We start from the raw sequence: 24,906 nt of genomic DNA, 5'->3' as shown, positions 1-24,906 counted from the left end.
CAGCCGTTTTAATTAAGAACACAAACGTTTTAATTAAGAACAAACCAGCATAGTTTGTTGTGCTGTGTGAAGACCATTTAGTGAAGTGTACTGAATAATTCATCCTCTTTATGATGATGAACATTCACCCACGTTCCTTGCACACTTGATTTGTGGTGAATGGGTTTCGGCCAACGCAAGGATAACAATACATCGGCCCGTCTCTAGACAGAAAGCACTGCAATATGCGTTTGATTTTCAACGCAGATCTTGGAATATGTTTTTGTATAAAAATAATAACATTATAGAATCACCCCTGCCTTTTCCTTCAAAACATGGCGGATTTAGAATGTGTTCATGTGTTTGTGTTGGGCAGGACAGTGATCTGGGACAAAAACAACATCAGTCCCCAGGGCCTACAAGATGTATCACTCGCCTTAGAGAAGTAAGTATGCACATTGACTGTGTGTGTGTGTGTGTGTGTGTGTGTGTGTATGTGTGCGTGTGCGTACACACCATTGATTCCATGCATGCATTATGTCATCGGTGTCCTGGGAAATGTCTATAGATTACGTTTTACTTTAATAATATATGCTTTCATACTGCATCATAAGATAACGGTCCATAACGTTCCAAGGGGGTTCATTATCGTGCTATGACGGGATAGCCTTTTAATAGTTTTGAATCAATTTGGTAAGAATCAAACATCAACAACAACGATTAAATAGAACAAATGGAAAAAAGCCAACAGCAAAACAAACAAGCGTGGCAGAATAATACATGGATTTCAGCTGATTAAGGATATAAAAGCGTATACATTATTTATGAAAATAACTAATGTTCAATCATTGTTGATAACTGTAGGATAAGTGGAAATAACCCTCTGACCTTAATGGTAAGAGGGTCAGGGCGAGGAGTGTAGACAGTGAAGAGATTGAAGAGAAAGAGGAACTCTTTCTCTTCTTGAAGTTGTGTTGTAGTACAGAAGTACAGACATGTACATGTAGTACAGACAATGAGCACTGAGAGGTTAGAGAGACGGGTTAGGAGGAACAGGAGGGGGAGTGTAGATAGTCAGAGAGACAGGTTAGGGGAGGGGAGTGTAGATAGTCAGAGAGACGGGTTAGGGGAGGGGAGTGTAGATAGTCAGAGAGACAGGTTAGGGGAGGGGAGTGTAGATAGTCAGAGAGACAGGTTAGGGGAGGAGAGTGTAGATACTGAAGAGATTAAAGTTAATGAGGAAGACTGTTTTCTCCCCACATAACGTTTCCTCTCAGCTTCTCTCTCTCTGAGTGCTTGAAGCTGTGTTTGAAACGTATAGAAAATAATGTAGTAGAGACAACGTGAACGTCCCAACCTTTATTATGGGACCTGGGCTGGAACGGCAGTTTCCTATCTTCTATTTTGTTGGTGCGAAAATAAAAAACGATGCCTACCTAATAGTGTTGTGTCGTGATTCGATATTAACATCGCGATCATATGGTTGTGAAAGTAGTACATTCTTGTGAAACAAAAAGGTTTTAAATAATGTAGGCTGATGATGGCGATCATACCCCAGCAGTTGATATGCGCGGCATTCGAGGCCAGTGCATGGAGGTACCAGGTGGGCGAGGTGTGGAGCAGGGTAAGGCTGGATGAGGCGGGACGCAGGAAACAGCTCATCAAAGGGTCAGGGCTTGGGCTGTTGTTGACAACATGTCCCTAGCGTTTACCGGGCGGGCACTGGACACGCATAGCGCTGCCACTCGAACGACCCCGGGCGTCGGTGAGCGACGCCTAGGCCCGTCTGGGTCGGTGTCTGACGGACAGACAGACATTGCTTCTCAGACTAAACCTGCAGTGAAGGTCAGCGTGTTGTTCCGTGCGGGAGGCTGTTCTGAAACTGGACCGGGGGTGGATTGCTTGTGTCATTGAGTTCTGGTGAGGGGCACCTCACTGTGGGGATGGGTGCGAGCGGCTGGGTGTTTGGGGTGCGTGTTGTAATGTGATGTGCTGTTTTGTGATGTTCTTTATGTTTATGCACACATGTATACAGTGCGCGGTTCATGCAACGTGGTCATGAATCTGTGAAATGTTGATCTTGATATCTACCGCATGACACTTTGTAGTTCTTTCAGGTTGCAAATTAGCCAACTGGCTAGAAACCTTGTATGCAACACGTCTAAACACATTTTAATGGCATTGACTGTGATAATTATTTATGTAATAATCTGCGCTGCATTGTCCCTGACAAATAAACTAATAATGATAATAACATGACAAAGTGCTCCATAGTGCTCTGCTTTCTCAGTAAAAGAAACCTTTCATTACCCATCTGTATTAAAGCTTTATGAAATGGACTTTATTCATGTTAAAGCAACGAGCCGTGAAGCTGTGTGCGTGTCACACAATGGCCATGAGTTGTAATGCAACCATACAGAGGCACAGGCTGCACCGTCGTTCATCATGCACATTCTGGGCTTCATTTTGGATTGAATCTTTGAATTTTCCCATTCGTTGTTATGTTATTGCTTTGTTGTCATGTCTCCTCACAGTGAGACATGTGTCGGATTGTAGAACCTGATTCTAGAATCTGTGCCCAGATCTGATTTATAAACGTCAGTCTCCATGTGATATTTGCTGTTTTCTCCGCAGTGAAGAATGGACTCCCCCATGCGGTGCTCATAATGATAGTTTTCGGGGCTCATTAGGCAGTAGTGTGAAGAGGCCCTAGAGAATAAATACAGAACGACTGTGTGCTGCTTTATTGTTGACTACTGTCAGGGAGGAGAGAGGAGGGTAATGGGAGAGCAGAGCAGAAGAGATCTGTTTTTAATCTCTGATGTGGGATCATGTGACAGGTAGCTAATTTCCGCTGCTAATAATGTCCTCTCCTTTAAATGCCTTTGTGAGCATTTTCAGCAAGAGGTTTATGCCTCCAATATTCTTTGCAATTTTGCACCCGCCTCTCATTGTTATTATCAATCAATTCTTGTTATATCGCTCAGCTGTGTTTTTGTATGATCTGTTGCTCATCTTTGAAAATCTCGGCGGTCTCTATTCACACACATCAATTAGTGATCGTGCCATGTTCAACAATGCGTGATGAGAATGGAAACGTTGGTTCTTTTTTTGGAAACTTTCCTGTGAGAGAATGAGCTCTGTGTGCGAGTTGGGCTGTGTACTAGTGTGCCCGTTCTCCGTTGTGTTTGACTAGTCTCTGCTCCATTAGGAACTTCACCATCCGCTTCATGCCTATACCCATCATTGATGCCTCTCAGGCACTCAAGGCCAACCCAGAGAAGACCGAAGACGCCCTGTTGAAGGTTTGTGCCTTCATTGTGTTGCATAAAAGTGTGTCCCAAAATAACACTTCCTGGAGCCGAAGGCTGCAGAGCCCATTAAGCATGCATACTTCTGCTGAGATAAAGGATCCCCCTTCAGCTACCTTGCCCCTCACAAAGAGGATGCCACTCAACACGTTTTAAAAGGATGTGCCTCGCATAAAAGACCTCATCTGGGAGTTTATGCTTCCTGCTTTTACATAACAAAACATACAAATGGGTTTTGGTGGTGGAGCAGAAATTGTGTTGGGTAGGAAGTAGAAGTAGCTGGACGTTATTTTGTCGGTATAACCCTGCAGTTTAGATTCAAGGCGTCCGTGTCGGAGAATGGGTAGCACAAATAAATTGCTTAATTCTTTGAACGGGTGATACGGCATTCAAACTCTCGTTGACAAGAGATTCAAAAAGAGAAGTTAAGTTTATTCCTGAAGCTGACATTTTTTTATCATAACTTCAATCTCAAGGGCTTCAGAGTTAAAGGGAATAACCAGAGAAATCTCCCTGTGTGGTTTTGGTTTGGTACTGTGTAAAATCCCTTCTTGTCGTCCTCTTTGCCCTTCAGATTGAAAACTACCTGTACCGGAATCATGAAACCAGGAAGTACCTCCAAGAACAGGCCTATCGGCTGCAGCAGGGCATCGTCACCACGACGACGCAGCAGGTAGGTGGAGTGTCTGTCATTGTGTCTGCTCAATATCATTTCATTGTGGTGGATTCTTTTGTTCATAAAAAGTACAGAAAATGCCGTCCTTATTCTAATTTTATTTTATTATTTCACCCTGTGCGTGAACTAGGTATAGTGTATTTTTCGGTATTTTATAATTTAACAAAGTATGTCACACTTTTGCCTGTTCTTTTGTAATTTTGAAAATTAAAATTTGATTCCACAAAAATAAAAAGTTCAGAAAATGAAATGCAAATGAAACTATAAAAAATACAAGTACATGTGTGTGAATGTATCCTTCTCCCAGATCCCTCTTTAGTTAGTTTTTCGTGTATTTTCCTACTGAACACACACACTCATCTCCCATCCTCTTGTGGTGTTTTGACAGATGATCGACCGGATCTGCGTGAAGGTGCAGGACCACCTCAACTCCCTGAGGAACTCTGAGACGGACATCGTCCTGGAGGACGTCAGGTCGGCCGAGAACTTCATCCGAGACGCCCGGAACTCCAAAACGGTGAGGAATATATCTATTACGTTTTTCAAATGTACTAACACACAGACATATACAATTATGCACATGCAAAACTAATCAAAAACAAACAAAGAAAATACTACAAGCAAATAATAATAAAAAAAAGATGTATAAATAATTACAACCTGCATTTTCTATTAGTTATGCTCGGAAATATTGCACTGCCATCATAATGGCAATCTAAGTATCAAGCAATCACCTTGATTGGTGGCTCTTAAGAAACTCAATAAATTGTCCCCACACTTTAAAGAAGATTTTAAAGAAGATTTAAAAGATACATTCTTATCTGGGTTCAGTGGGTGTAATGTAATGTACATTTATTTAAACAGGGACAATGGATAAGAAACATTAGCCTTGTTTAGAGCAAGGAGAGATGCATTGTACCAGGTTTTAGCAAATTACCATTTTCCACCTGTAGTCCCTGGGCAGGTAAGAAGAATAAATACTACAAAACTAAACAAGACACAATAGTATATAAACATGGGATTAAACATTTATCACCTCACCTGGGATTAAGGTAAGGGGGAGAGACGGGGAGTCTTTTCCCGGTTCATTCCCTCCCCAACGCTTCGAGCCACGTGCAACCTTTAGAAGAGACGCTAAATGCTCCTGATGGGCTGGTAATCAGCTTGAACGGCTGTCATCGGCCACTAGCGCACGGATGTTTGAGGGGAAAGCTTGGGACGCGTGGAGCATTGAGAGATTCCTCCGCAGTATTAACGAGAGACAGAGATTACATAGTCAGGGAACTTGTTATTGGCAATATGGTACATAAAATGAAATTTCTTATTTTTGAGAGGATTGTTTTTAAGGGATTCACTGTAACATTTATTCTCAATACCACACTTAAAGGTGACATATTATACCACCAGCTGTGAGTGTGATGAGGAGTTTCAAGCCGTTTTAAAAATCGGACATTATGGGTGGCGTGTCCACCTAGATCTATGAGGGATAGATGAGCAACGTGTTGCTACAGTCCACTGGGTGGGCCGGTAGACGGATCGATTCAGCACACATCTAGGTGGACACCCAATGTCAGAAGAGGCACATTTTCAAAACGGCTTAAGGCGACTCATCACACTCTCACCTGGTGGTATAATCTGTCACATTCAATACTTGTCCCTTATGTCATCACGACCCACAGCTACGCCTGCGCGACCAGTCTCATTCTCCTTCCTTCACCCTCCTCAGGGTGTAGGCAGGTCCAGAGGTTTACCTCTGAGACCCCCCCCCAAAAGCCCACCAAGCTTGCTGTTCCCAAGACAGCCCATCTGGCTGAGCTGCTGTCTAACCCTAACCCGGTCCCTCCTCCTCCCTCTCCTCCTTCTCCCCCCCCCCCCCCCCAGCTCCTTCCCAACCTCTACCACCTGGGAGCCGTGTCCCGGGAGGAGCTCAACAGCGCCACCGTGGGGCCCATCCAGGAGAAGCTGGAGTCCATGGCCGGGGAGGTGGCGTCTGTCATGGACGATCAGCTGCAGGTACGGCTGCTGATCACTTTCAAAAGTCTCGCTCTCTCTCTCTCTCACTCATTCACTCTCCCACTCACTCATCAACCAACTCACTAACTCACTCACTCACTCACTTGCTCTCTCCCACTTGCTTGCTCTCTCTCTCTCTTTCTCTCCCACTTGCTCGCTCTCTCTCTCTCTCTCTCTCTCTCTCTCTCTCTCTCTCTCTCTCTCTCCCTCCCCCACTCGTTCGCTCTCTCTCTCTCCCCCACTCGTTCTCTCTCTCTCTCTCTCTCTCTCTCTCTCTCTCCCCCTCTCTACGATGGGTAGCATTATAGCGTTGACGTCTCTTCCATTGAGGACGGTCTGGGTTGACGTGGGGGGGGTGTGACTCTCCCCTCCCTCCTGCCAGGCTCTGCTGGGCTCCATGGTGGACGCGGCCGAGTCCCTGTGTCCCCACGTGATGAAGAGGAGCAGCCTCCGCCAGGACCTGCTGAAGGCCTGCACCTCCAAGATGGTGGTGCCCACCAGCTTCGTCACCAAGACGCTGCTGGAGCAGTCGGGCGTGGACATCATCAACAAGATCAGGTGTGTGTGTGTGTGTGCCCCGTCCTCCACCTAGGTCCTCCAGACATGGGACAGAGGGTATGGGTGTTGCAAAATAGCATCCGCTATAAGAACCATGCTACTTGCATTGGATAGCTGTTCTCAGTTTGTCTATGAACACTGTGTCTGTCCCCATCGAATATACCATCAATAAATAAGGCCTCAGGGCGGGGGTGTTGGAAAGCAGTTTAACATAAAGATGCAGGTAAAGTTGGTCATCATGGTGGTCCACTGTATGTTGCCCTGCAGGAGTTCTCCCTGAGTGTGTGTGGTGACGGCTGGTTTAACCTGTTGCGCATCGATTGCTCAGTATGCAACAGGTGTGTCGCCTCACCCGGCCCAATCAGTGTGATTCGGGCCAGGTGAGGCTGCTTCAACCAGCCTTCATCCGCACACACACACACACACACACACGCTCCCACAATAAGGTTTGACTCAATTGAACGTTTTGACTCAATCTTCACCTCGTCCTCGTCTGAAACTTGTGTTCAGTGAGGTGAAGCTGAGCTTGGCGTCCTTCCTGTCCGACCGCATCGTGGACGAGATCCTGGAAGCTCTGTCCAGCTCACAGCACACTCTGGTATGTTGTTTTTTTTGAAGATATACTCTAACCAGGCTCTCTCTCGCTCTCTCTCCGATGTCATGCGTCTGTACAGCTGACCAGTGTGATGGAGCTGTTCACGTTCCCCACATAACCCACATCACGTCCTGTTCCCTCAGGCTCAATGGCTTCTTGTCCTCCATTACCTTTCATACTCCTCCATCGCTTGTTATCCATTTTCTCCCTTCTTTTCTCTCCCCACCTATGTGTTCAGCCCCCCCCCCAAAACTCCCACACTCCTTCTTGCTCTCTCAATGTATCATGTCTCTCTGTTTGCAACATACCAACAATAACAAAATAAAAATATTTCACACCGATTATTTTACACCAATTAATATTTTCTGTACCATTTTCTCTCTTCCCCCCCCCCTCTCTCTGTCTCTCTCTCTCCCCCTCACGCTCTCTCTCTGTCTCTCTCTCTGTCTCTCTCTCTTCCTCTCTCTGTCTCTCTCTGTCTCTCTCTCTCTTGCTGCCTCTCTGTCTCTCTCTCTCTCTCTCTGTCTCTCTGTCTCTCTCTCTCTTGCTGCCTCTCTGTCTCTGTCTGTCTGTCTGTCTGTCTATCTCTCTCTCTCTCTCTCTCCCCCTCTCTCTCTGTCTCCCCCCTCTCTCTGTCTCTGTCTCTGTCTCTCTCTCTCTGCCTCTCTCTGTCTCTCTCTCTCCCCCTCTCTCTCTGTCTCCCCCCCTCTCTGTCTCTGTCTCTCTCTCTCTCTGCCTCTCTCTGTCTCTCTCTCTCTGTCTGTCTGTCTCTCTCTCTCTCTCTCTTCCCCTCTCTCTGTCTCCCCCCTCTCTCTGTCTCTGTCTCTCTCTCTCTGTCTGTCTCTCTCTCTCTCTCTCCCCCTCTCTCTCTCTCTCTCCCCCCCACTCTGTCTCTGTCTCTCTCTCTCTCTCTCTCTCTCTGTCTCTCTCTCTCTCTCTCCCCCTCTCTCTCTCTCACCCCCCTCTCTCTCTCTGTCTCTCTCTCTCTCCCCCCTCTCTCTGTCTCTCTCCCCCTCTGTCTCTGTCTCTCTCTCTCCCCCTCTCTCCCCCTCTCCCCCTCTCTCCCCCTCTCCCCCTCTCTCTCTCTCTCCCCCTCTCCCCCTCTCTCCCCCTCTCCCCCTCTCTCTCTCTCTCCCCCCCTCTCTCCCCCTCTCTCCCCCTCTCTCTCTCCCCCCCTCTCTCTGTCTCTCTCTCCCCCTCTCTCCCCCTCTCCCCCTCTCTCCCCCTCCCTCTCTCTCCCCCCCTCTCTCTCTCTCTCTCTCTCTCACCCCCTCTCTCTCTCCCCCCCTCTCTCCCCCTCCCTCTCTCTCTCTCTCCCCCCCCCCCCAGGCGGACCACCTGGTGCGGAGGGGGCGACCCCTGCTACAGCAGGGCTCCCTGGACCTGGATGTCCCGGAGGAGCGGGTCCCTAAGAGGGCGTCCATGGAGATCCTGGAGGGCGAGCGACTGGACGACCTGGAGTGCATGGTAGGCGGTGAGGGGGCGGGGCCAGGGGCGGGGCTTATTGGGTGTGTTAGGTCAGGGCAGCAGACATTTCAAAAGGCAGAGCGCAGTGTAGCAACACTGTGCAGCGCACGGATAACAAATCAGCTCTCTTCCCACGTATACAGATAACAGATAAACCCTCTTCCCACGAATACCACAGAAAAAACATATGGAAACATACATATAGACAGCAGCAATCATGACATCCGTCCATAACCCCCCCACATGATAGATAACGAACCCTCTCACCACGGAAAAACATGTAGACGTGTAGGAATAAACATGACGTGGACAATATGCTAGTGATGAAAAATCGACATATTTTTGTTCAGTGCTATGATGGCTAAGGGGAAAAAACTTATTTTAAGATCAGAGCGTGTGTGTGTGGGTGGGTGCGCGCAAAGTTCAATAATATGCATCAATGAAATGGCATAGGCTGTTGGCTGCTAGTGAGTGAAGTGCTCTGTGATCTGTTCTGGTTGGCTGCACCTCCCTCTGTATGAAGCCATTTCGATTCTAGACCGCGCCCAGCTCATTCCTGACCAATCAGGGCATCTCTCCCGTGACTGGTTGCTGGAGTCCTTCTTGCCTGTCAATCAGTCATTCACATGGCGCTGTCATAGCTACCATAGCATACCACTGGTGCATGAATACAACACCTCTCAATGGTGGCCAAAATGAGGGAGGGAGAGGGTGTTTTTGTGATTGTTTATTTCCAAAAGTGTTTCCTCTTCTAGCCTGGGAGCCAGACCAATCTGCAAGCTTATGTTTATTTTCTCTGACATATTTGTCTGGCCCCTCCTCTTGTTCAAATCTGAGGCATTTGAACAACAAAGATTTCTGGCACTGATGCGTAACACATTTCATTAATCTGATTGGTTGTGTGTCCACCAAATTGAATCCAGAGGCCTTTTGGTCTGCAGCTGCACATGTCGATGACGTCCCTTGGAAATTGAAAATGAAAGGTTTATTTGGGAATTGTTCCAGAGATACCAGGCCATCTCTCTACTCTCTCTCTCCTCAAAACTCTTAAAACCTACCTACAGCACCTTAAGTATTGAATATAATATTTTTCAGGGTCTACAGTGCCACACCAGCTCCCTCTGCTGGAAAAACTATGTAATGGCTCATCGCAAAGAACAAAGCTTTTAATTTAGACCTCGTGGACTGTTTCAATAGCTGTATACATCGAGGACCCTTTCAAGAAAAATTGGAATTACATTTTGGAATATTCAATATACAGATATTAGAATGTTTAGATATATGGCAAAATTTAGATTTAGAAACCTAAAGCCTAGGTACATGAAAAAGGAGAGCATATACTCTGGGGACCATATGCACAGCAGAACATCTGTTGTGTTGACATGCACACGCGCACACACACAAACACAGGAAGATGTGTGATCCCATCTGTTTGTTGTGTTTGTGCGTATGAATGACTAATGAGCTAGCAGTCGGATACTGGTGACTGTAAGTGTGTGGGTGTGTCCGTCTGTCTTATTAATTCTGAGACAAGTGACCTGGACAAATAATTCAATTTGGATTTAATTTACCGTAGGGGGGGAAAGGGCACCAGCTATCTTTATTCAATATATTCTACAGTAGTTGGTAGAAGTACATGTCAGTGGTTCATCTTAACCCATCGCACCCAGTCCTTCTACTCTGGCCTCTTGATTTTGTGACCTTTTCTTTTCTATTGCTGTTATGGCTGTCTCTCTGCCCGCTCTTCCTCTTTCTCTCCTTGCTCTGTTCCTCGGTTCTTACGATGTGTTCGTTCTGTCTCTCTTTTTTTCATTCTGTTCTTCCTGTCCTCCTCTCTGTCAACCTTCTCCTTGCTGTCATGAAGACTCTGTGCTGCACCAGCGTAAGTATCTCTGGGCACGCTGGCTTTTCCTCTCTCTGTCTTTCTCTGGCTCTCTCCCTTTCTCTGGCTTTCTCCATCCATCATGTTAGTGTGTTTGTTAATAGTGCATTAGGTTAACCCGCAGAGTAGGAACAACATGACACAATAGTAGGAATGATGTTCCTGTTCACTCTTGCAATATGTTTCTCCTAGTTTCCTACCTCTCTTGCTCTCTAGTCCGTATTACCATCCCTCTTTCACTCTGCCCTCATCTCTCTCTTGCTTCCTCACTCACTCTTTCGCTGCTCAATCCGTCCCCATGTCACCTCCTCAACTGCTGCCCTCTGATTGGTTCACTTGTCCGTTCCAGTACAAGCGTTGCCTTTGTTGCCGTGTGGTGTTGCGTTTGGTTTGGCCTCACGTGGTACACTGCTTTAACACTGAGGACCTGATCGTATATAGACCCTCATGTCACTGTTTATGTCCTCGCTGCTGCTTCACCGACTCACGCTTGTGTGCCCGCTCATCCATTTGCTTTGGCTAGGACATGTCGTCCGTTTTAAAGGGAGTAGTAATGCCAGGCGCGTTTTTAAAAGCACATGACTTGTTCATGGATGATGCACGGTCCTGTGTTGATGATGCACGGTGTTCCTCACACAGCGTACATCATTGGTGCAAATTTGCTCGACAAAGCACAAATTTGAGACCATTTGTGTTGTGCTCATTTGATCGTGTATTTGTGTTTTGTGACGTCAGAATGACGTCCTCGCGCTTTTATATGGAGATGCTGCAATAGTGCAATTTCCCGAAATGGTGGTGTGCTGTTAGTACTGTTACAGGCTGTCTGATACAGCTTTAACCCAGCCCTTTAAAAGTATTTAACAGTATCCTAGTCACCACAGAGTAGTGATTATAATATTAATGTCCTTATTTTATGATTAAGAATCTGATGCAACTGTTACAAGCCAAGGTATACAGTCATTCATTTTCTGTGACTTAAGTTCATGCCATTTTAAATGGAAACATTATCCTCATTAATTGATGGCCAGTGGTCCATTATGGAAATGGACATGACGTACATAAATCAGGTACATCAGATGCGTGTAATATTTAGGGAAATGTATTTACAGTTCTATGACGTGACCCGAGTTATCGATATCCAGTCTAATCCTCTCTCCCCGACCCCTTGTGTTTTAGATGACCCCTAAATCCAAGAGGAAAAGCATCCACAGCCGAATGCTGCGGCCGGTGTCCCGTGCCTTCGGTGAGAGCTCCCCTCCACTCCTCAGCGTCCTACCCCACCAGTGCCCCCTTCACAGCATCCTACCCAACCAGTGACCCCTTCACAGCGTCCTACCCAACCAGTGCCCCCTTCACAGCATCCTACCCCACCAGTGCCCCCTTCACAGCGTCCTACCCCACCAGTGCCCCCTTCACAGCGTCCTACCCCACCAGTGCCCCCTTCACAGCGTCCTACCCAACCAGTGCCCCCTTCACAGCATCCTACCCAACCAGTGCCCCCTTCACAGCGTCCTACCCAACCAGTGCCCCCTTCACAGCATCCTACCCAACCAGTGCCCCCTTCACAGCATCCTACCCCACCAGTGCCCCCCCCATCGGTACCTGACAGACATTGCATACAGTCACCTCTTCATTCATTGCTGTTGACATGATGCAATGGCATACCGGTGTTGTATTTTTATTACTGCCGTGCTATTACATTAATTCATGTTGTCTCTTTCGCTGCACCCGTGGCGCTGCCACGTCTTTATTTCACGGTACATACTGAGAGGCACAGTACAAATATAACTCATGACTCGTGAATCTCGGCACACAGTTCCCCCCCGCCCCGCCTCCCTGTGACCCCTAGCCCCAACGGGACCCCCCCTGACCTCCCAGCGTGTCTCCCCTCCCAGAGATGGAGTTCGACCTGGACAAGGCCCTGGAGGACGTCCCCGTGCACATGGAGGACGCGCCCGCCTCGGCCCAGGCCGCGCCCGCCTCGGCCGCCTCGCACCAACACGCCAAGCGTCCGTCGGGCGCCATGGGCGAGCTGCCATCGCAGGAGGCCAAGAAGCTGCAGCACTTCACCAAGCTGCGGCCGCGCCGCAACAAGAAGCTGCCCTCCACTAAGATACCCGTAGGTGGACACCCCCCCCCCCCCCCCCGGGAACCAGGGGTTGCTGAGGGGCGACGTCTTTCAACTTCACCCCGCCGCCGATTGGATTAGCCTCAGCCAATCGGGTCGCGAGCTTCCGCGAACGTGAACGGGTGTGAGTGTGAATAGCCGCCCGCAAGCCCTTTGGAAAACCTGCCTCTTCTGACATCACAAGTGACACCACCTAGATGTGTGACGGATAGATGAGCAACGTTTGCGGCAGTCCACTGCTGGTAGACGGATCTATCCAGCACGCGTCTAGGTAGACGCGCCCACTTGTGATGTCAGAAGAGGCAGACTTTTAAAACGGCTTGTAACGGCTATTCACTCTCACACCTGGTGGTATAATGTGGGACCTTTTAAGGTTTTTTTCCTGTCGATCGTGGTACGTTTTGCGCTGCGCACTGCTGGCGATCCATGAGGATCACTCAGGCGACGCATAGATGAATGTATCCGAAACATGGTTCGATGGTTGAAGGGAACGGGATGACCCCTTTAGGAGCGACCCATGCGCCAACGCTGGGGTGACGTTGACTCATTCGGTTGACGCGGTTCTTCTCCTCGTGTCCGACAGCAAACGGGCCGGGCCCCGGCCCAGGACGGCGAGCAGAACGGCCTCATGGGACGCGTGGACGAGGGCGTGGACGAGTTCTTCTCGAAGAAGGTGGCCAAGATGGACTCCAAGTAAGAGTTGTTGTTTCTCGATTGATTTTATTTTGGTTCTCCGTTTTAGATTTGACCCCTGACCCCTTTTCCGTGCGCACCGTCCTTTATTTGAGCTTTTATGATGTGCGTCTATGGAATTCAATTCCTGAACACATAAAAAGTGCCCCAACTGTTCCCAGTTTTAAACCTAGACTCAAGACTGAACTGTTTTTAGTTGCTTTTTGATAACTGCCGACTTACACGCTGTTGTTTGCCCTTTTACCTCTTTATTAAATGTATGCCTATCTGCACTTTTAACCTCCCTCTGATTTCTTATTTTATATATTTATTTGTTTGTATTTTTACACTATGGTTACACTATGATTATTTATGCTTACACTTGCCTTTTTTGATTGTGTATTTTATTGAATGTTTTTATTATTGTTATCGTAGCTTTCGTTACGCACATTGAGTTTCCCTTGTGTATGAAATGGGCTGTATAAATGAACTCGCCTTGCTTAATGGGTCGACTCCCTTCCTTCCGCCTCCCAGACGTGCTTTGAAGAGCTCCGACTCCCAGGACGGGGAGAAGAAGAAGAGTAAGGGCTTCCTCAACCTCATCAAATCACGCACGTCCAAATCGGATAAATCTGACAAGTCGGACAAAGCGGAGAAGTCTGACAAGGGCCAGGCGTCTCCCCAGGCCTCGGCCTCTGGGTCTCCCGCCGCCACTCCCCCCATCCCCGAGGAGCCCGCCTCCCCGAAGATGGGCCTGAAGAGCCCCCCGCTGGAGCACAAGTCCAGGTAGGGCGGCACCAACAGGACGAACCATTGGTTCTCTTCTCCTCCCTCTCCCATTGGTTCTCTCCTCCTGCCTGTCCTTTTGGTTCTCCTGCCTCTCCTCTTGGTTCTCTTCTCCTCCCTGTCCTATTGGTTCTCTACTCCTGCCTCTCCTATTGGTTCTCTTCTCCTCCCTCTCCTATTGGTTTTCTACTCCTGCCTCTCCTATTGGTTCTCTTCTCCTCCCTCTCCTATTGGTTCTCATCTCCTGCCTCTCCCATTGGTTCTCTTCTCCTCCCTCTCCCATTGGTTCTCTCCTCCTGCCTGTCCTTTTGGTTCTCCTGCCTCTCCTCTTGGTTCTCTTCTCCTCCCTGTCCTATTGGTTCTCTACTCCTGCCTCTCCTATTGGTCCTCATCTCCTGCCTCTCCTATTGGTCCTCTACTCATGGCTGTCCTATTGGCCCTCTTCTCCTCCCTCTCCCATTGGTTCTCTCCTCCTGCCTGTCCTTTTGGTTCTCCTGTCTGTCCTATTGGTTCTCTTCTCATGCCTGTTTAAAGTGGTGGTTAAAGTTGTGCACGCCTTTAGCTCAATGGAAAAATCACTGGCCAAATCTGTCTATTTTAACACTGTTAAGCCTAACTGTGATTTTATTAATATTCAATCTAGTATGAGGATGAGGGTTATCAAACGTGACCTTTTTTAGGGCTGCAAAAACAACTGGTTTGAGCACATTTCATCAGGCACCTACTGAACTAAATGATTGTGGTGACGACCGTAGTTTAGGAAAACGATTGCAATGACGTCACCGGCAACGCACCCAGACTGGGGGTTCTTTGTTGTGTTTTTGGCATGATTTACAGACTTCCTATTTTAAATTTAGACGTGTAACATTTGTACATCATCATTGTGTAATTTTTATGGTGTAAATTGAGGGAGCAAATATCAGCATCGGCTCCAAATATCAACAACAACAAGAATCCGTACAATCGGTTGGTCCGTACCCAACACCGCCCTCTTCTGCCCCCCCCCCCGCCCCCCTGCAGGGAGTCCCGGGACGCCAACACCCGCTCCCAGCACACGGACTACAGCAGCAGCTCGGACCGCTCGGAGGAGCTGCGCACCCCCGACTCCATGGACGAGCCCTGGGAGGGGGGGTCCGACGGCCGGGCCAGCCCCCTGGGGGGGCGGCGTTACCCCGGGGTGCAGGTGATGGGCTGCGGCCTGCTGGCCGAGATGAAAGCCAAGCAGGAGAGGAGAGCCCACAAGGTGAGGGCTGAGGGGAGGCTTGTAAAAAAAATAATAATAATCATATCCCTTCCTTAACCTTGCCGACGTGTCAGGAGAATATGTTTTCTGACAAACATAAAAAAAAACAAGAATATGAATGTAATGTGAGAAAGTCCTTGTGTGTGCAAACGTACATGGCAATAAGACTCTTTACGTTTGCATCATGGAGGCCATTTCTCAGCGTAGCATTGTGAAAAGCCAGGGTATTCTTTTTTTTTTTTGTGAATAGAGTTCAGCAAACTTTTGCAAAGGGTCCAAAACGAGCTAAACTTGTGCGTCTGGTTGTTCACTAGAATACTCTTGTTACCGCTCTTTTTTTTTAAAATCGTCATAAATTCATGTACATGTGAATTGTTTGTCCCTTCTCACCCAGTCGTCCAGCCCAGACAGACCCGACAGCAACTCAACAGGTACTTCAACCATTCTTCACCTAGTATACGCCTTTACGCTCACACATAACACAATTGTAACGGTGGTAAACATCATGACATGTTTTCATTCAAGGCAAGGCAGCTTTATTCATAGAGCACGTTTCATACACGAGGCAGACTCAAAGTGCTTCACATCAAAACATTGTCATAAAATGATAAGTAAAATAAAACGTTTGCAAAGTAAAAAAAAAAAAAAGAATAAAATAGATGGGAAATAGAGGCAAAGTTAAAAAAAAACATTTTTTAAAGTGCCATGTATTGGGCACTCATAAGGTCACTAATGCTCAAATCCATTTTATGTTGATAGTTTATGTTCCTCTAGGGCAGCATTACTCATTGTGCGGCTCGCAAGCCACATGCGGCTCGCCAAGCCTCTATTTGCGGCTCGCATGGCGGTAAAAATATACAGTGATATGATCATGCAGTGAATACAGATATTTAAAAAAACAATACAAACAATTATTTAAAAAATAAATCAACAGCGGCATTAAAAGGTGGAAACATAGCCTTGTCTAGAAAATATTTTTAAACTTGCTCGGCTCTACGCTGACAGCGGGGTTGCCAGATTGGCGGTTTTCCTGCATAACAGGAGAGAATGTGCTCTTTGGATGGACTTATTCTTATTAACTTATTCTTCAATAGCTTCCATGTTATGTGACCCAGTGCCTCCACATTATTCCAGAAAATAGCACACGGTCACACAAGTCTTAACTTTCCTCTCAAAGTGCACCAGATTGATGCATTCCAGGTTAAAAGGTACCGAATCTTCTTCCGGGGGAGCATGCCCCCGGACCCCGCTAAGGACCGGGTTCCCTCCACAGTTCCACAAAATTCTGTCTGAAACACCGCTTCAGGGAGGACGTATTATCAAGCAGGCATACTTATGTATGACTGGATTCATAGCTTTTGATACTTTGCGGTAAAAATGGCTCTCCTGTTGACGTCGTCCTGTCAGTGCGGCTCTCCTCAAAAGAACAGTGAATACCACCGCCCTAGGGTGAGAAGTGATCTGAACACCCTGTGGCCCCACAGCCAAGCCCCCGGTCCCCGACGGCCGACCGGCCCCCGCCTCCAGACCGGAGCCCGCCCCCTCCGGGCCCCCGGAGAAGACCGGCCCCGCCTCCCGGGGCGAGACCAAGGCGGAGGCGGCCGCCCCCCCCCCGTCTCCGGGCCACCTCCTCGCCGACCCCCGGCGGGGGCCCCAAGCCCCCCGTGCCTCAGGGGACCAAGCCCGTCCTGGGGGCCCGGCCCAGCATCGCCCTGAAGCCGCGCACCGCCAGCAACAGGAGCATCGGTGGGTCACACCCCCCCACTAACCTCCCACCCCCCCACTAACCTGGACTAATGATGCTACTACTTTACCTTCAACATTACGGTTCCCTCAAATTCACCGTTTCGCAACAAAGGACGCAGCTTTTTTACGTAGAATGTTTTAAAATGAATGATTCGTTTTAAAAAAAATTGCAAATGGATCTAAAGCTACTCTTGATATGTTTTTCCAAAAACGGCTTTCATGATCAGTTCAACCCAAGGCCTGACCTGGTTGTCCTTCCCTCTCTCCCCGGCGTTAGACGACCCCTCAGACTCCCCGAGAGCTTCTCCCAAGGTTGCCATTCTCCCATCCGGCCTCAAGAGGGCGCTCTCGGACAAGGAGAAAGACGGCAGCTCCAAGGAGGGGGGCGCCGTCAACCAGACCGCCTCAGCTGCACAGGATGGTGAGTCACTAATGCCCTTATATGGAAGAAGAGCTGTCCTGACAGCCAGCCCGTACTCCTTTCACTCACAAGGCCTGGGAAGTCTGCCTATTGAGGGCGTCGTCTGTCAATTACTTTGATGCCGATTGGGCTAGCTTTAGCCAATCGGGTCGTGAGGGTCGTATATACACACCGATAAGATTTTTGTGGGGGACATTTTTCACATTCAAATAAAACCCTCAAAATACAGCATACACATCACTAAATTAGTTATGCCTTCGCTGATTGGTCGAGTTCATTATATATATATATATATATATAATATTCCGTGCCGAGATGCACGGGTTGGGCTAGTTTCACACTAATATCTTGAAACAAATCATAGTTGAACTTGGATCACGTTTTCTTCCTTCGCTTACCTGCTTTTCTCTCGTTCCCTCTCAGAGAAAGACTCGCCACCCCAAAGCACTATCTCCGGCGGCGACCCAAGTGTGACCAAGGACGCCCCCCCCACAGACAAGGCAGTGGAGCCCAAGTCATGTGACTCCAAGGGGAAAGGCGAAAAGAACTTAATCTTACCCTAAACCGAAGAACACAAAATCTCCCGATGACGCCGAGTGATTAGCTGATGGGAGAGTGGGACAGATGTCTCCTTTTGGCATTTTTCGTGTGTTAAAAAGAAAAGTGGGGTTGGCCGAAGGGTCAGCCGGGGGACGGACGAATCGACCGCGTTGGCAAGAGCTTGTTCGGCTAAGCTTTGACCCGGCTCACCGCCAGAGCAGCGAGACAAACTGTGATTTCTTACGTAGCATATTTCCTAATGCAACGGAAGGACGTGCCACGCGCTTCAACCTGACTCTCTTCCGGGAGTAAGCGCTTTCAGGTTTTACAGAACTGTTGGCCCGATTTCCATTCATGCCGTTCACTTGCTAGCCTAACCAAACCGAACTCCTTCCTTTAGGCCAATGTGTGTGTGTGTGTGTGGAGCGTATGCTAGGCTAACTCGAGGAGGTTAACGCAATAGCCCAGTTCTAGCCGCGGCCTGTCCCAGGGACCAATGGTAACAATAACAGAATCACTGTACTGTACTTGAACTCTGAATACATGACTTTACTAATACACCGTCACCTTACTATCTTGTCCTTACTTTTGCAAACAATACATGCAATACTTTACTCTTTGTTTTGTCGTCCCTGTCTAGGGGGATTTCTCATGCCAATATGCAATTCATTTTACTTGAAATTACTGGATAGTTGAAAAAGATTTTGGTTGATTTAGCTCGCCTGACGTCATCAGATTCAACAATGATGTCAGTTTCTTTGCCAGATCACTGATCTGCAAATTACTTCTTACTTCCCTGATTTGCGTTCCACTCCAAACACTGTGGCTCGCACTCACTCACTCACTCACTCTGCATGGAAGTGACTCGGATTCCGTGCTGCGTTGCTTTCCCTCATAACCCATCAGTCTGGCTACAGAACTGTTAATCTATCACACTGTGCTCGGCACAATGCACTGTGCAAGAAACTATCTTTTCTGTTTTCCTGTTAACAGTGTATTGGCTGGCAGAGAAACGATAAATAAATAAACAAATGGAATACATTTTATAACGCGTGTCTCGTTAAGAGGACGGGCGTTCAGGTCTGTCAAGACAGCGATTCCTGCATGTGTGCTTTGGGCTGTGCGCCGTGCACGCAACTGCTCCTGAATGTCGCTGCAACGTGGGTCTCAAGGCACTCGTCCGTGTCTGCCAGAATGTGTAGAGCTCTTATTTGGTTTATCGCATTTTGGCATTAAAGATGAAAGGTCACAAAGGTTTTTCACAAAGCCTGTAAATGATTTAAGCAGCAGACGGAGACATTGCCTCTGCAGGTATTTCAACAGGTTTTGCCTCCAACTGGGAACACATTCCCGAAGTCACAGGTGTTTTTTAAACTGTCGTTTTTAGCGTGGACACAGAAATAATCCAATTAACCAAGGCTTTCCCGGAAGCTGTGGTATCGCAATCTTTCATCTCTTACTGGTTACTGAAGTTTTTCTGACTTTCGTACACATTTATTGGATGAATCAATAAAACAGGCATAACAAAAGCCGTTGTATTCTCTCAGTGGTGAATTCAGGTCACATTTGCTCTTTTTGAATTATGTATAGAACTCAAGGATTTAGTTTCCGTTAAATCAATGGTGAAGATTTCACTCTTCATATGTTGCCTTCAACATGTCTACAGTCAGTGTTTGGAGAATCACAGCATCAAATAGTCTGGTTATATTTTAAGGTACAAGGAACAACAAACACATGCAACCATATATATAATTTAATGGTGTGACGGTAATGGTATTTTCGAGCTGAATTTCCTTTTTGCTCCGTTTGTCAAATGTACTTTAGTGTTGTTCCATGTTTTCTTCTTCCTCCTGCTGTTGCGTGCCAAGCCGCTGAACCGTACTCATCTGCAGAGAGTAGAGTCTGAGCTACTGCAGCTATACTGTGTGCATCTATTCACCAGGAATATACAGAACAAAACAGCCAGTGTACATCGGTTTTGCTGTCTGAAACGAAATCGCAGATTTCACAGCTCTGGTCTCAAAAATGGAGTCCATATTTTGCCAAATGCCAAATAAGAATAAGGTGGCATTTGGGGACGTTAAAAATGAGCTTAATGCTCATTGTGGGCTTGTTAAGTCTTATAGACAAACACCGTCTGATGAGATACAAGGCGGTTAAGATTTACTCTTGGACCCCCAGGGTGATAAAGAAAATGTTTCCCACAGGCGTCTTCCATTCCCTGATTGCTTTTGCCTGCACATGCGTCAGTTATGTAGGGCTAGCAGCGGCCATCTTTCTGTGTGTGTGTGCGTGTGTGTGTGTGTGTGTGAGAGCGCCAGAGAGACTGCACGACAGGACTGAGTTGTATTGTAGGTGTACATATGTTTTTCATACATGCGGGTATGTGTGGAGACATGGATGTGTAGTATATGCACAAGTGATGGAAACGTACACTGTGATATGTTCACACACTTTTGTGAAGACAGCAAATCGAGTTTTGGTACTAAGTAAACTACTATACTACAGATTTGTATGTAAGTTATTTGGGGGGGGGGGGGGAGAGGTTCGGGGGGCAAACGACAGGTCGGTGGTGTCTTCATTTTTTCTTGTTTTGCATGTAAATAGTCTGACGCAGACGATAGATCTTTCTGCATATTACTTTGTCATACAACGTAATCAATTGATTCAATCAAATGTTCCTGTGCCATGAAAAGAAAAGGTTTGATTCATGTTTTAATCGTATGAAATGATTATTTCGTATTTGTTTCGGATGAATATTCCATCTTATCATCCCGTTCGCAGTCTTGTTTGTACGTAGATGTAGGTTGATTTCCTGATAAGTTAACGTGTCTTATGGCTCTATTATGTTGTTCTACTGGTGTTGAACAGTGCTCTGTGTGAACACTAATACAAACATTAAAAGATTTTTGCAGGCTTTGAAACAAAATCAAACACCCGCCGTGTATTGTCTTGTGTCATCTCAAGGGGCTCCAAGGGTCTGCATGCAGTGCTTTAACCTCGCCACTAGAGGGTGAAATCAACGTCCCAGCAAGCCCCATCTTTAACCCACTTTGTTTTAAGGTGCATTATGGTATCCCAGAGAAAAGGAAAAATATAACAATTATATGAATTAAGTTCCCTTTGCTTTCTTGTTGCTCCTGCTCCCCTACCACTCTTGCTATCCATTCCATCTTTCCATCTCTTTCCCTCTGCCCTTCCCACCTCTCTCTCTCTCTCTCTCTCTCTCTCTCTCTCTCTCTCTCTCTCTCTCTCTCGCCCTCCCTCGCCCACCCTTATATATATAAGGCCAGAAGGGCTGTTTCTTTACTTGGGACTCCTCTGGTGTACAGCAGTCACCACACTGAGACCACACTGTTTAGGAGGTCAGGACAGAAGGAGTGCTCGCTGAGATGGAGAGGGCTTTTGATAAACTGGACGCCGCGGAGTTCCTGGCAATCTGGCACCACTTTGATGCTGATGGTGAGTATGACGTGATTAACTCTGAAGTCTTAATAATCTGTTTATCTTTGCAATCCAGCATTTAGAGGGGAGGGGGGGAAGCATCATTTTTCTGTGTATTTTAAAGAAGGTATATTAGAAAATATACCTTTTTTTTTGATAAAAAAACAACAGATTTTATATCATTCAATAGCCTAATTAAACGTCTTAATTAAACACATGACAGGTGGGCCTAGAGGGTTTTCATAAACATTCAAAATGATTTATGATATTGGGTGATGCAATGAAATGTGAACTTTATGTTGATGTTTAAACACTGGATAAGGAGACAAGGAAACATTTGTGTGTGTTTGTCTTGGTAGATAATGGCTACATCGAGGGCAAAGAGCTTGATGAGTTTTTCCGTCATGTGATGAAGAGACTGGGCTCCCAGGTAGGGGGTTTGTTTTCTATCAACTCTAATTTCATTAGTCTAGCCTCATCTTCATCACCGTTCTTCAGGAAATTATTACAATCGTGAGCGGAATGCTGCATTATCTTTTCTGAAAACTCTTTACATACGTCCCCAGCAGCAGATAATGTATGGATGTGAGTCCTGCATCCAATTCAAAGGTCAACATTTGTGTCCTCTGTAACGTTTTCAGACTATCACAAAACACACTTCTGAATGGACCTTTGTGCATTATTTACTAGGCTTCCTCAAAGAATATGGCAATGTAGTGTTGATTGTTAAGGTGAATAACTAGTGCTGAACCATAGACATGGTAGTTCAACAAGATAGCAAATTCTGTTTTTGGGCATCTATCAAATAATGCAATAGTCTCTGGGTGACACGGTCAATCTTATTGAGGCAATCTGCCTTTGGGTGTGGCGGGTTGTAAAGAGAACAACGTGATTAAAGTGCTCTGGTTCTTCTCGGGACGAAGGGTGGCGGGGGAGAATTCCCTAATTACATCATTCATGGATTTCCAGCAATGTCATAATAAGTCTTCCCATTAAAAATGTTCATTGTGGATGGATGGACCTAAGCTACACCCTGTCCGATGAACAACGCCCCATGCATTACATGATCAATTATAATCTTATCCGAAGGAGGCAAACAATTTTTACCAAGCTGAACACACTCACTTAACAAAGTGTGTGTGTGTGTGTGTGTGTGTCGTTATAAGTGTGTGTGTGGGTGTATCTTCTGGTAAATGGAGTTAGAGAAAGCAGACCACAACCACTGATATCACTGCACTATATCTGGTCAGTGTTGGACCGGTAAAAGCAAGTCTATTCCGTTCCATCGTACACAATATCAACAAAGAAATGGATGCACAATTTAGAGCATATATTGTTAAAAATCTGCCTAGCAACTGGGCCCTGATGCATCCAAAGATGAGCTCATTAGCTAAGTGGCTACGGGCCATGTCTCCGATTTATTAACCCTTTTGAAGATAGCACTATGTTTCTATAGTTACCTCTCCTATAATGCTTTGACCGTTCAGAGCACAACTCAAATACAGAATAAGCAAACCCATCCAATGTGCACCTTGCAACAGGTAAACCACATGGGCAAAACCAAATCCAATCTGGCATGATTCAAGTTATTTTATTATTATTTATTTTTTCTATACGTTTTCTATTTTCACTTTTAGCATTTATTTTATCCTGTCGCCGGGAAGGCCTTCCCCTCGGCCCCGTAAAGGACTTTGTTTGCTTTGGGACGACCTGGGGAAACAGCTTGTGTTTGGTCAGCTGGAGTAGCTATCATTAACAATGAAAGCAGTTCACTGCCTTTAATTACGGCCTCACTTACACGTACAACAACACTGGGGAGTGTTTATACAATAGAGAACATGTAACCTTTTTGTTTAAAGATTACTTGTCATCACCAATCCGGTCACTGCAGTGAAATGACTGCTGGTTTGGGTGTTTATCAACAGCTGACATATGATGATTGTGGTACTTTTTGGACATCACACAATGGTCCCAAAACAATCGACCTGTTGCTTCGCGGGGCTGGTGCAGGGCGTTGGAACCCTTCCAGGAGTGTTCTCAGTGTTCATGAACAGTGCTAGTAGCTCGGCTCTGTAGCTCAACCTGCTAGTGCGACAACCATGCGGGCAATATGCCTTTTAGCGACCCGGGTATGATCCTATGGTACTTGTCATTCCCTCTCTTCTACCGCCTGGTTTCCGGTCTCTCCTCCCTGCCCTGTCAGTAAAGGCACAGAAGAGCCCATAAATATAGAGTAGCTATGAATCAGGTTTAACTATATGCTGCTTCATGCAAAGCAGAGAATAAAATAAATAATAATAAGGTTTGCTCTTCTATTCTATCCTATTCTATTCTATTGCAGGAAACAACAGAGGAGAATGTGCAGAAGCTGAAGCAGAGGTTCATGTCGACTTACGATGTCACGGCCGACGGAAAACTACAGATCCAAGAGGTATTGGACCAGTGCACGCATGCTGCCTTCCTGGATCGAACAACCAGATGAGATATCGAATGGATGGTCCCAACGTTTAGTTTGAACAATTTTGAAAAAAGATATATTCTGAAAAACTCGGGGAACACCGCTGACCAAAAATACAAACCTGTGCAAAAACTCACAGAGAATATATCCATCTACCACTATCCAAACCATCTACACAATGTTCACGATAAAGAATAGGTGGACCATTCGTTTGGTGGCTCTTTCTCTTGCATAGGTTATAGGTTATATATAGGTTATTATAGTGTTTCTTACACACTTTTTATATGGCTTTATATTGCTTTATGCTGTCATGTGACAAGGGCTTTACAATAAGAAAAGTTGGCCGTGGTAAATTACTTACACTTACTTTTACTGGGAGAAATCTGGGACAATCTATTAGTGCCAATCCTGTAATGCACTACCGTTCAGCTGACCAATTGAAATCATTTAACTGCATGCAGAGAGCCATCTGTAGTTGTCAGCAGTTAAGGCTTACATAAGGGATGGCTCTATGATTATATCCCAGTGATTTAAACATTGTAGTGTACACAGAGACAGAGACCCAGGGATAAAGAAACTATGGATACAGAAAGTAAAGCAGCAATAACTATTCATACAACAATATGTTCATGCTTCTTTTTTCTTTTTTCGTATATATATATATATATATATATATATATATATATATATATATATATATACACACACACACACACATAATGTTTAAACTATATTTCTAACTAGTTACTGGGCTCGTCTGACATCATTAAAATCCAACATCGGAAAAGGTGAATCTCATAGCAAAGCTACCAAAGTGAGGGTTTTTCTCCTGAAAGACATGAGTCCCTCCACTCTATGTCCTTCCAGTATGCATGTCACACCCAAGACGTTTGTTGCATGCTGCGCTGTATTGGCAGTAAGCCTCGGGCTAAAGCCTATAGGCAGCACTTATAAAGTCAACACGTGTCTCTGAGTTCAAACTCATCC

The 24,906-nt window shown here is 46.3% G+C and overlaps 2 protein-coding genes across 2 annotated transcripts in view; both read left to right on the top strand.

Moving 5' to 3' along the window:
- LOC307083084 (F-actin-uncapping protein LRRC16A-like) overlaps positions 1 to 20,478 on the top strand; it is a 70,526-nt gene extending 50,048 nt beyond the window's left edge. Inside the window, 18 exon segments of the mRNA XM_079746888.1 lie at positions 356 to 424; positions 3,191 to 3,284; positions 3,865 to 3,963; positions 4,355 to 4,483; positions 5,848 to 5,979; positions 6,362 to 6,537; positions 7,048 to 7,135; positions 8,462 to 8,599; positions 11,658 to 11,724; positions 12,377 to 12,600; positions 13,193 to 13,302; positions 13,816 to 14,067; positions 15,088 to 15,310; positions 15,705 to 15,741; positions 16,795 to 16,916; positions 16,918 to 17,056; positions 17,334 to 17,477; positions 17,901 to 20,478. Coding sequence (XP_079603014.1) covers positions 356 to 424; positions 3,191 to 3,284; positions 3,865 to 3,963; positions 4,355 to 4,483; positions 5,848 to 5,979; positions 6,362 to 6,537; positions 7,048 to 7,135; positions 8,462 to 8,599; positions 11,658 to 11,724; positions 12,377 to 12,600; positions 13,193 to 13,302; positions 13,816 to 14,067; positions 15,088 to 15,310; positions 15,705 to 15,741; positions 16,795 to 16,916; positions 16,918 to 17,056; positions 17,334 to 17,477; positions 17,901 to 18,040 — 2,383 coding nt within the window. The 3' untranslated portion in view covers positions 18,041 to 20,478.
- Positions 20,479 to 21,409: 931 nt separating this feature from the next.
- scgn (secretagogin, EF-hand calcium binding protein) overlaps positions 21,410 to 24,906 on the top strand; it is a gene marked incomplete at both ends in the record, with an annotated part of 7,334 nt that continues 3,837 nt past the window's right edge. Inside the window, 3 exons of the mRNA XM_079733586.1 lie at positions 21,410 to 21,479; positions 21,821 to 21,891; positions 23,803 to 23,892. Coding sequence (XP_079589712.1) covers positions 21,410 to 21,479; positions 21,821 to 21,891; positions 23,803 to 23,892 — 231 coding nt within the window. The remainder of the gene's footprint in view (positions 21,480 to 21,820; positions 21,892 to 23,802; positions 23,893 to 24,906) is intronic.

This window comes from Pollachius pollachius (genome assembly GCF_949987615.1).
Source record: "Pollachius pollachius genome assembly, chromosome: 1".
In the NCBI taxonomy this organism is placed as follows: domain Eukaryota; kingdom Metazoa; phylum Chordata; class Actinopteri; order Gadiformes; family Gadidae; genus Pollachius; species Pollachius pollachius.
The sequence above is the reverse complement of the archived record's forward strand: the minus strand, read 5'-3'. Positions and strand labels throughout refer to the sequence as shown.